Source organism: Chrysemys picta, chromosome 4 (genome assembly GCF_011386835.1).
Source record: "Chrysemys picta bellii isolate R12L10 chromosome 4, ASM1138683v2, whole genome shotgun sequence".
NCBI lineage: Eukaryota > Metazoa > Chordata > Testudines > Emydidae > Chrysemys > Chrysemys picta.
The window spans coordinates 60,609,148-60,621,188 of record NC_088794.1 but is presented as its reverse complement, the minus strand read 5'-3'; the positions used below and the strand labels follow the sequence as shown (position 1 = coordinate 60,621,188).

General features: G+C 43.7%; 1 protein-coding gene across 1 annotated transcript; it reads left to right on the top strand.

Annotated features, from left to right (window-relative positions):
* Positions 1-10,271: 10,271 nt before the first annotated feature.
* LOC101932760 (olfactory receptor 5AR1-like) lies at positions 10,272-11,252 on the top strand. Its single transcript, XM_008176185.1, has one exon. It carries the CDS (start codon positions 10,272-10,274, stop codon positions 11,250-11,252), a length of 981 nt encoding a protein of 326 aa, XP_008174407.1.
* Positions 11,253-12,041: the final 789 nt, after the last annotated feature.

Genomic DNA, 12,041 nt, shown 5'->3' with positions numbered 1-12,041 from the left:
ATGTCATGCAGGATATCAGACTATCTGATAATCATGATCTCTTCTGACCTTAAAATCTTTGACCCTGTGTACTGGCTCAATTTCCTGTTTAAAAATAATGCAAAGAGAAGCCTCTGTGTTCATAATTGTTTGAGTGAATTCAAGAGCAGAAAAAAAAATTAAAACCAGTTACTAAAAACAGAAAAGAATATTTTGAAAATTCACCCACTCTCCAAATAGACAGTGCACTTCATTTCTGATCTGCAGCAAACCTCCTGGTATTTCTATTTCTATAATTCTATTCCTGGATCCCCTGGCATTCCAGTGCTGTCCATCTCACCTCTAATCTGCAGCACTCCTCCTGTCAATGTATCAAAATACTAATTTGCATCACCCTGGTTTCCATTAAATTAAAGATGTAGGACACCTCCACACTTACACACACACACACAAATCTCTGCCAACACACTTTAGTTGAGAGGATAGATAGCCTAGCATTTTAGGGTGCTAGCCTGTTACATAAGGTGGGTTCGTGACCCTGTCCTGCCACAGACTTCCTGGGGGACCTTGGGAATGTGACCTAGGCCCAGATTTTTAAAGGTAGTTAGGAGTTGTTGTGCTCAGTGTTGTAATGCCTAACTGATTTAGAAGCCTAAATCTCATTTTCAGAAAGGTTTTGGGGCACTTAGAAATGTAAATACTATTGACTGTCTATGAGAATTTGGCTCTGAGGTGCCTAAATCCCTTTTGAAAATGAGATTTAGGCTCCTAAATAAGTTAGGCATTGCAACACAGAGTGTAGCAATACCTAAATACCTTAAAAATCTGGGCCTTCAGCTGCCTCTGCATCAGTTCCCTATCTGGGTCCATGTGAACAGGGGATCACAGTTCTCCCCTACCTCTGAGAGGTGTTGTAAGGCTAAATACAGTGGAGGGTCACCTATTTTGTTCTAAATGTAGGCTGAGCTCTCTGTGTTATTCAACTTTTCAAGTGCAATTGGAGGCCTGGCTGGGGAGCTGGCTGGAGCGGTGGGATGAGGGGCCCCACTGGAAGGGTGGGGCTGGCCATAATGAGAGTGAGGCTCTGTCTGCTGAGTGCTGACCACAGAGGGCACAAGGGGTGTAGGTCCTAGCTGGAGTGGGGAGGAAAGGCCCAGATAGGGGGCTGATGCCTGGAGAGAAGGGAAGAAGTCCAGCTGGGATGTCAGGGGTAGGGGGGCTCGCCAGAGGAAGGGAATGAGACCCCAGGCTGGCAGGGGCTGGCTGGAGTGCGGGCAAAGACACAGTTGGAGGCTGGGGACTAGCTGGAGTGACAGCGAAGAGTCCCGCTGGGTGTACAGCTCCCTCTACATAAGCTACAAAGGGTGGGATGCTCTAGTAAGCTGTTACCTGACATGTGCAGGCAGCAGCAGAGGGCACCCGAGAGCTACCTCTGCCTGCAGCACCAAATGCACCAAATACAGATTGCCAGGTGCTGCGATGCTGTGATAATGGGGGCCACATAAATACCTTAGATAGATAGTCCTGACCTGTAATAACCCCTCTAATTCTTTGCCTGGATCGCCTGGTATTCCAGTCCTATGCTGCCCACACAGCTCTGCTGATGCCCTTCAATCCTGTCATGCTACAGCCCCACTGCTATTTCAATCTTTTCCTTCCTGGAGATACCTTAGTCTGCGCAATGGTTCCAAGCTCAGTGTGGACAAATACTGAGCATAGAAGTGCCGCGTGGACTGGATGCATCTGAGAGCATCACACAGACTGGGCTAGCTATGAGGGAGTGTGGAGAAGAGAGTGTCGGTGGACAGGCGTGGAAGTGTGTGTTATGATGTTGGGCCCTATAGTGATAGTGTAATGAACCTGCTCGCTCGTGGTCGGTTCCCTCCTTCCACCCCACTCCAGAATTAGCTGGAGGAAAAGCATTGGGTGACAGTTCATTCTGGGAGGGATCTGGTTCATGTATGACCATCAGAGGGCACTGTTGACTCTTACCCAAGTTCAGCATCGTGACAGTAGAGGGGTCCATGTGAACGGGCAAGGCAGTGATACCGAGAGGGCAGAGGAAGATCAGGGTCAGCCAGTGAGCTGCATCAGAGTGGGCAGTGGCAGACCAGAGGCAGTAGCCTGGGAGGCACCTGTGGAAGGACAAGTAGCAGGCAGCCTGAGAGCAGAGTCAGAGGCTGGAGATGAGAAGTTGTAAGCAGAGCATTAAAGCACCTGAAGCTCTCAGAAAGCGAAGTGTTTAATGGGAACCCGCCATGAGATGGACAACCCATCAAGAACCTAGTGCTTGGAGGGCTTACCGCACTGACCTCTGTGTTCACGGTACATAGAGCTCACTAGAAAGGACTGGTAAACTCGCAGCAAAACCCTCCAGTGGTGACAGTAGATTCAATACAAGCAAAGGAAGAGCTGGACTGTTCATTGCATCACGCGGGCCCTGATTGTGAGTGTTAGGCACAGCCAGACTAGATCCTTAAAGGTATTTAGGTGCCTAATTCACATTGAAATCAATGGGGCCTAGACATGAAATCAATAGACCTATTAACTTCAGTGGGATTTACAGCAGGCACCTCCTCCCGTCCAGGTCCAGTCATCTCTGCTGCCTTCTAAGGAGGAGGGGGAACATGACTCTATCTCCCCCCTGCTTTTCCCATCCTTTTTGGGATAGCTCTCACCCAAAAGGAGATTAGCAGGGAGAGATGCTTGTACTCAGGAAAGCAAAGAGAATGCAGTCGTGCCTGGTATCTGTGCAGGGGTGCTATGGTGGAAACTTTCCTTGCACTGTCTCCTTAACCCTGCATATTCAAGGACCAGCCACAATGTGACCATTTGCAGGCAACTACTCTCCTAGCAACTTATCTGTGCACAAATCTCCAGGCCTAGAAAATATTTCCTTCACTAAAACACTCATGTATTGACCTCTACTATATGTCATAATTGTTTATAGGACCCAAGACTTCAGCACCAAAGCAAAGCCCACACCCCCTGAGCATAATAACTACATTTGCTGGTCTCAGTAGTAGATTTTTATCTTCTCTATGGACCAGCCACTAGATGGGGGCAGGGTACATTTAGCTGGTATGTTACATTCACTCAGAAAGTCTTCCCTGCACAAAATGCTCCCATAGAACTTTTAATTTGATGGAATTTTGGTGTTTCCAGTTTTAATTAAATATTTTTCCTTCAAAACCTTTTCACATAGAAAGTTTCAAAGGCTGGAGTGATGAGGCATAAATGAACAACAATGAAAAATGCTGCTCGTTTAGGCCTAGTCTACCCTGGAAAAGTTTGCCATTATAGATATAGCGGTATAACTATACTGTCAAACCCGCCTAATGTAGCCTCAGTTTATACAAGCAAAAGAGCGGTTTTGCTTGTATAACTTATATTAATTCCCCAAAAGAAATAAACTATATCAGCAAAAGCACTTTTTTGCCATTATAACTGCATCTCCACTAGGGGCTGGTTTACACTAGAAACTTAGATCAACCCAGCTATATCAGTCAGGGGTGTAAAAACCCCAAACCCCAAGTGATGTAGCTAAGCCGACCTAAGTCCCCGAGTAGACTAGCTACCGCCTCTCGAGCAGGCGGATTACTTCTGTCGACAAGAGAACCTCTCGCATCAGCATTGATAGCATCTATACTGAAGTGCTACAGTGGCGCAGCTGCAGCACAGCAGCTGTGCCACTGTAGCATTTCAAGTGTAGATAAACCCTAGAGGTTTTGCTGGTATAGAAATGTCATTAAAAAAAAAATCTCATGTCTAACCCACGTTGCTATACTGGCAAAAGTTTCTAGTGTACACCTGACCTAAAGCTGGTCAAATACCAAAACCAAAACCATAATTTGTGAGTATTCTCATAAATAAAAGTGCCATTTTCAGCTGGCAATTATTCATATGGACATAATATAGAAGTTAGCCAAAGGAGGCTGTGCACTGGTGATACTTAGGTCAGACCCACTGCCAGTGCAAATTGGCATATGATTCACACCAGCTGTGGATCTGGCCCATTGACTTCAATGGAACTGCACCAATTTACAGCACCCAGTGGCTCCAAATGAGTGACATCATTTGGAGCCATCCGCAAAGAATCTGGTATAGAGACTTCAATGGAGCATCTTTGATTTACACCACTTGAGGATCTGTCCCATTGCCTTCAGTGGAGTTAAGTGGATTTATGCCAGCTGGGGATCAGGCCCTATTGACTTACATAGAGTTTATGGCCAATTGACACTAGCTGGAGAGCTGGGCAATTAACTTCATAGAGCCTTTCTTATTTACACCAGATGAGTATCTGACCCAGTGAGAGCTGTGTAGCTATGCTGATTTGCACCAGCTGAACACCTAGTCCATTGGCATCAATGGAGCTAGGGCTGATTTATACCAGTTGGGGATCTTGCCCATTAACTTCAATAGAGTTATGCTGATTCAGATCAACTGCGGAACCTAGCCTTCACATGGATAAGTGGGAAAAACCAGTAATGTCTGAAGAATGCTAATATGTTTTCCCTCAAATCTCTTTTTGGAAATGAGTGAATGACTTTTTGTTTTGTTTTAAACATTCTGTACAGAATGTTTTGAGAAAATGTTTTTAAGTTTTCCAGGCAAAAAAGGCTCATCTCTGAAGCTTCTTCCTGCAAAATCCCATAAGAAACATAAGAATAGCCATAGTGGGTCAGACCAATGATCCATCTAGCCCAGTATCCAGTCGTCTGACAGTGGCCAGCGCTAGTGCTTCAGCGGGAATGAACAGAACAGGTAAACATTGAGTGATCCATCCTGTCACCCATCCCTCTCGCAATTTGACTGATACAGTAACTCCTCACTTAACGTTGTAGTTATGTTCCTCAAAAATGCGACTTTAAGCAAAATGATATTAAGCAAATCCAATTTCCCCATAAGAATTGATGTAAATGGGGGGGTTAGATTCCAGGGAAATTTTTTTCACCAGATAGAAGACTATTATATATATGTATATATACACACACAGTATAAGTTTTAAACAAACAATTTAATAGTGGTACACAGCGATGAAGATTGTGAAGCTTGGTTGAGATGGTGATGTCAGAGGGTGTGATATTTCCCAGGGAATCCCTTACTGCTAAATGATGAACTAGCAATCAGCTGAGCCCTCAAGGGTTAACCCATTGTTGTTAATGTAGCCTCACACTCTACAAGGCTGCACGAATGGAGGGAGGGGAGACAGCATGGCAGACAGAGACAGAGACACACACCGTGTGTGAAAGACAGAGATGCACATTGCCCCTTTAAGTACACTGATGCACTCTAAGTACACTGCCTTTTTAAGTAGATCAGCAAGTTGAGATAGAAGCTGCTGCTGGGAAGCTCCCTCCATTGTGAGCCCTGTCGTGTCCCCCCCCCCATGGAAATGGGGTAAGCGGGGTGCAGAAGCAGGAGGGAGAGGGACACCCTGACATTAGCCCCCCCCACTCCCTCCCCCGCACAGTAAACAGGAGGCTCTGGGGAGCAGCTCCAAGGCAGAGGGCAGGAGCAGCACATGGCAGTGGGGGGAGGGACAGCTGAACTGCTGGCAATTGATAGCCTGCTGGGCAGCTGCCGTACAGGGAACTTAGGGGAACGGGGAGCTGATAGGGCGGCTGCCAGTCCACCCTGGTTCTAAGCCCCCACCAGCTAGCTCCAACAGGCTGCTCTTCCTGCAAGCAGGGGACAAAGCAGGCGGCTGCCAAATGACGTTATAAGGGAGCATTGAGCAACTTTAAACGAGCATGTTCTCGAATTGATCAGCAACGGAACAACGAAACAACATTAACTGGGATGACTTTAAGTGAGGAGTTACTATATTGCCTTGAAGACTGTATAGTCTTGTACACCTTTGCATTGTAAGGCCCTGATCCAAAGCCCACTGAAGTCAGTGGGAAGATTCCTCTTTACTTCAGAGAAATTTGGATCAGGACCTCATATTGCACAGTTGTAAGTGACAGCACAAGGTGCTCAGTGACGCAGAATCGGGCACATTGTAACTAGAACTGGTGAAAGCAGAAGTTTAAAACAATTTGATTCAAAATTTCAAAGTTTTGGTTTGCAGGTTTCAAAACATACCAATTTTAAATGTTTGGCAAAATATTTTTTATTTTACCCTTTTTAGTTTTCCCGCTTCCCTCTTTTCTTTTGCCCTCTTTCTTCTGAAATTAAAAAGGAAAGACAAAGGGTGGGGAAGGGAGAGGGAAAACTGGAAAAAATGTAAACAAGAAATATTGGCAAGTAATACTGAAAAATATACCATGAAACATTTTTTGTGAAAATTATCCATTTAGGAAAATAAAAAGGCTATTTGTGACTACAAAGGTTTTCATCTTAAAAATGTTTTTCCATCTCTAATGGCAAACTTTTCTCCACCAAAATTGAGTCAGATAGAAAGAAAAATGTCCTGCCAAATCCTGCTCACATCTAAACATTCTTCCTGCAAACACCAAAGTGATGAGCAAACCTTCTTCAAGCCACATAGTAGGTCTTTGGCCCCCCTCTTGTGGTTAGTCTATAGCAGAGGCCAAAAAAGAGGGCTTAATATTTAAGCTCAAAATGTAGATGCTCCTGTTTTTAGGACCTACTCCTACACAGCCAAAGGAAATTGGAGCTTTACCATTGACTTCAATGAGCACTGGATCTGGTCCTGAGTCAATCTCTGCCAATGTCCCATGTCAGGCAACTGCAGTATTGCCAACCGCAAATATTCAAAATCATGACACAGGTTCCCCACACTCATAAGAGAGAGAGAAATAGTTGGTCATACTTACAAGTTGTTCTCTGTAATAATGAGGGCTAGACAATGAATTGTCTTTAAATGAAAGCTGAGATTCACCTGACTGCAGGTGCTGGTGCTTTAAGAAAAGAACCAAATGTCGACATGCAATAAAATCATGAGGGTTGGCAACACTGCAGTTGTCACACATCCATGGTTACACAGATGTTAGTGCTTTATTCTTTCTTTTTTAAAGTATCCTGGGCATTAAAATAGAGATTTACATGTTTAGAAGGTGTCAGTCTATTCTTTCTTGAGCTACTGGAACCCAGAAAAAGGTTAGAAAAGTAGATTTAATTTTTATTTTAAATATTTCAATTTTTAAAGCCTAAGTAGAAAAAAGGCATGTCAAGAGAATGCCCCGCCCCCTCCCTATCAGTTCTGCCCCCTCACATGAAACCTCCTCAGCTGTGCCTTTCTTACCCAGTCTATCCATGTAAAGGCCAAGAACAGCACGGCCCTAAAACTCTCTCTCTTTCCCTACTCATGCCAAGCACAGGCAATCTCTGAAAACTAACTGTGTAAAAATGTCACCTTCCTACACCACAGACTCGCTCCCTGTCTGCATTACAGTCACATCTTCTACCTTCAGTGACAGAAGTCAGTTTTTACTGCTGATTATTTCTGTTAGCACTGTACAACTGACATAGCTGAGAGAGAAGGAGTTGGACTCCTTCCCATTTTACACATCATCAACAAAACTGTTTCTTCAGTTCCAATTGGTTCCATCTGTGCAAACCTACTGCAGGTACTGTGACTGGATAGGTGTCACTGAGGGCCCAGTTTGGCTAGTGATGATGATGCATGAGGCAGACAATGCCCCATTTGACTCTCAGAGACCAGGCGAAGTTTGCAGCGGTAGCAGTGAGGTAAAAAAAACACCCAGTTTAGCAGTGAGATATAATCTGAGCATACTTGTAGATATTAGTGAGAGACAATAAACCCTGAGAGCCATGATGCCATTTTTACCAAGTTACTTTTCAAAGAGCTCACGACTCTTTACAGTGAACATGATGTGAGCGATAGGTGTCTGACTGACATCTCTGGAGACTGAAGACTGCTCTCAATCACCCACATCAGATACATTGTGGGCAGCTAGAATAAAGACTTACACACAAGTCATTTCCAACTAATGTGCCTCTATGCTGACCTAGAAGCAACATCTCTGGGAGATGATAGGAGCATTCAGTCTCTGTGGCCTAGTCACTCTTTGCTTTTTCTGCTGAAGTTGCCAAAAAGTACCAATAAGCACTAATTGCAATGGCGGAATTTGTGATGTGGGTCAAATCACCCTTCCAGTCACCTATTCATTTACATCCGTTTATTCATGCAGCCATGCACTTACTCACCTACCATTCAATACATCCATCAAAATTGTTTTTCATGAAATTTTTGGTTTTCAACTAAATGTTTGTTTGTTTGTTTTGTCATCCAAAACCTGAATTCCTAAGGGCCCAAATATGTTTGGATTTAATTTGAAAACTAAAATACTTCAATTCTGAAATGCTGCCATGGTGTCTCTTGGGACCTGTAGCTCTGGTATCTCATGCTCCAATTCTCCTTGATGGGCCCCATTCTCAGCCAGACTACATCTCCCAAGAAGCACCGGGGTCATGTATCTATAATGATACATGTACTTCCCTCACCAAGCAGGGACACGATAGTGCATCATGGAACATATAGCCCAACCAGGGAGTGCAGCCTGTAGAGAAAAATGGGAGCAAGAGGCTCTTGAAGCACAACTCCCATGCGTCACTGCAACAGCATTTTCAAGACAAAATATTTCAGTGTACGGCCAAGATATATCGAATTATGATTTTTCAATTAAAATTTGGAATTTTCAGTCGAAAAAAAAATCCCAAGCAACTCTAGATGTGGTCACCTGTCATGCTAGAAGATGCAGTGAGGGACCCAATTCATATCGCAAAGGCCATCAATCAGACTTAAGATAAATAACAATTCCTGGTCACTATCAACTGGGCTTTCAACCTGGACTTGAGTGGAAAAGGTGTGTAACTCATTCCCAACAATTACTCTGTCCTCCCCTCTCCATCCTCCTGGCTAGTTTATTTTCCTTCCTACAATGGTCATCCAAGCACGATAGCTGGGCTTGATTTTAGTATTCCCCAGTTAGTGCCCTGCCATACAAGACGCGCAGCTCTGAGTATCTGCATTTCCTTTGGAAATTTGAATATGTATTTAAAACAGTCTGTTCCTCGGCTGCACTGTTTAATTGCTTAGTGCATTCCATAAGGGAGATTAGGAGGTTTGGGGTTTGAGGAAGTCTCCTTCGTGGTTCCAGAGTACCCAGTGCAATATCAATATTACTGCATGATCAAAACATGAATCCTTCCACACATCCAATTATTCGTTCAAGTTGTGGGTTTTACCAACCTCTGGAGTAGATCTCAATATTCTTCACAGCTGTAACAACAACAGTCATCATTAGCAACCCCTTTTGCTTTGATAGAAAGCTGAGAAAGGGCTTTTCTTTCAGATGCCAGCATGAACTGAAGTTCTGTTTAGACGTTCTTTTTACAACATGGGACAATACGTGAGCAGTGTTCGTAGCTCAGTTTGGATCCTGGTAAGTCTGATTCTATTAGTGAATATCCTGAGATCAACATGGTTACTACAACACTGTCTGCCTTACAGTGCACTCTCCCAGCCACCTTCTCACTAATCCAATCCCACATTTCTCCTTATTCAGTGATTCATCCATTTGTGGGGAGGGATTGAGCATTGGCCTGCTAAACCCAGTGGTTTGAGCATTGGCCTGCTAAACCCAGGTTATGAGCTCAATCTTTGAGGGGGCCATTTAGGGAACTGGTGTAAAAATCTGTCTGGGGATTGGTCCTGCTCTGAGCAGGGGGTTGGACTAGATGACCTCCTGAGGTCCCTTCCAACCCTGATATTCTATGATTTGACTGCCCACTGATTCATCCACTTTTTCAACTCCCTACACAACCATCTATTCCCTAGCTCCTTCTTACACCAACAATATGCTCACCCATCTATCAGTTCAACAGTTTACTAACACATCCAATTGTCCAGTACAACCAATAGATGCTCCCATCCAGTTACAAACCAAATCACCCTTCCAATCACCTATTCATTTACATCCGTTTATTCATGCAGCCATGCACTTACTCACCTACCATTCAATACATCCACCCAATCGCCAATTTAGAGAATATACCAAATACAATGGGATACATTTTGGAAAACATCCAAATTATCGGATGCATAAGACTGAACTGAGCACTCAGTTGTTTTGTTATCTGCCTGTCTCTACAGAAACCATTTTAAGCAAACCCCAAAGAAGAGTTTGTTACCTCCTTTAGGTAGAGAGTTGAATGTTTGTGAATATATATCACTGAAGCCCAAATCTCAAAACAGTGTGCATGCAAAAATATGTATGCATTTGCATGTTTTGTACACAGAATGATGACTGAGCATGAAATAGTTCATTTTCTCTTTATTAATCTTTCAGCAGGTATCAGAAATGGGAATACTGGAAGAGAAAAATTGTACTGTAGCAACCCAGTTCATTCTCATGGGATTCACAGATGGGCCAAATCTGCAGGTCATCTACTTTGTGTTGTTCTTAGTGATCTATGTTATCACCCTGGTGGGGAATCTTGGGATGATCATTTTGATTAGGATCAGTTCCCGACTACACACTCCCATGTACTTCTTTCTGTGCAATTTGTCTGTTGTCGATATCTGCTATTCATCTGTTGTCACCCCAAAGATGCTGGAGAACTTCTTAGCACAGAGCAAAGCCATTTCCTATTCTGCGTGTTTGGTTCAACTGTATTTTTTTATTATCTGGCTCAGCACTGAGTGCCTGCTTCTGGCTGTGATGGCAAATGACCGCTATGTGGCTATCTGCAAACCACTGCTTTACTCAGCAGTTATGTCCCATAAAGTCTGTGTCCCATTGGTGGCTAGCTCCTATTTCACTAGTTTCATGAGTGCTATGATTACTGCATGTTTAATTAGCAGGTTAACATACTGTGGCTCCAACATCATCAACCATTTTTTCTGTGACACCCCTCCACTGCTAGCTCTGTCATCCTCCGATAGCTCCATCGCTGAAAATACCATTTCTATTTTAGCTGGTTTCACCAGTGTCAGCTCCCTCCTGATAATCCTCTTCTCTTACCTGTACATCCTGGCTGCCATCCTGAGGATCCACTCCGCCAAGGGCAGGCACAAAGCCTTTAACACTTGTGCCTCCCACCTGACAGCCATCACCATGTTTTATGGGACTCTGATCTTTACATACTTACGCCCCAACACCAGCTACTCACTGGGCCAAGACCAGGTGGCCTCAGTGTTCTACACAGTGGTGATCCCCATGCTGAACCCCCTGATCTACAGCCTGAGGAACAAGGAGGTGAAGGATGCTCTGAGGAGATCACTAGGGAGGGGTAGTGTTTTGAAGATGAATGCATTTATTAAAATGACTAGAAAAGAATAACAAACACATTCATCTCCTTTCTTTATTTTTCGAGGAATGTAGCTGAGACGGCTTCTCTCTCAAGTGCTCTTTACATAGGCATTGTTAGTAATAACCACATCTCATAGAAATGCTCACTTAAAGCTAGGCATGAAATCACTGACCTTAAATAAGTTTTGGAGGCCCCACTTTAACAGTCTGTAAGGCTCTCGAATGCTACAGTGACGAGCACTGTATAAGAACATAGATAGATAGACGAAGAGGCAGACAAATAGTATTAGAAGTACATATTACAGAATGATAATTTTGTACGTGTGAGAGAAGAAACATTTGTACTTTAAATTCCGGTATCAGTCAAGTCATACAGCAGGATGGCAGAGAGTAAATGGAACATAATGTGTTTTTAAAAACATTGTATGTAAAAAAATATGTAGTGTATAGCTACATATACCATTGGTGTAATAACCAGACAGCAAATTCTGAGATCAGCAGTCCCTGACCTCTCTTTCCCCAAACATATATTGCTATTATTGTGTCTGATGCTCTCAGGGGTTTACAGCCATGCCGGAGGCACTCGGCACTTTGCAGCATCTGTCACATTGTTATTGCTACATTAAACCCCAAGCTATAAATACTACAAGTGTCTCCTTTGAACCTCAGGACAGAGCCATGCCCCCTGATTATAAATCACTTGTTGATGGAAAGGACATGGATGAAAGTTTAAATCTGGGAACTGTGCCACAGATCTGTGTAACTGACCCAAATACAAAGAGGCTAGTTCAGTGGGACTATGGAAATTAATTACATCAA

Bases quoted from the DNA above. Each gene is read 5' to 3' on its own strand.
- LOC101932760 (XM_008176185.1), top strand. From the start codon at position 10,272: ATGGGAATACTGGAAGAGAAAAATTGTACTGTAGCAACCCAGTTCATT.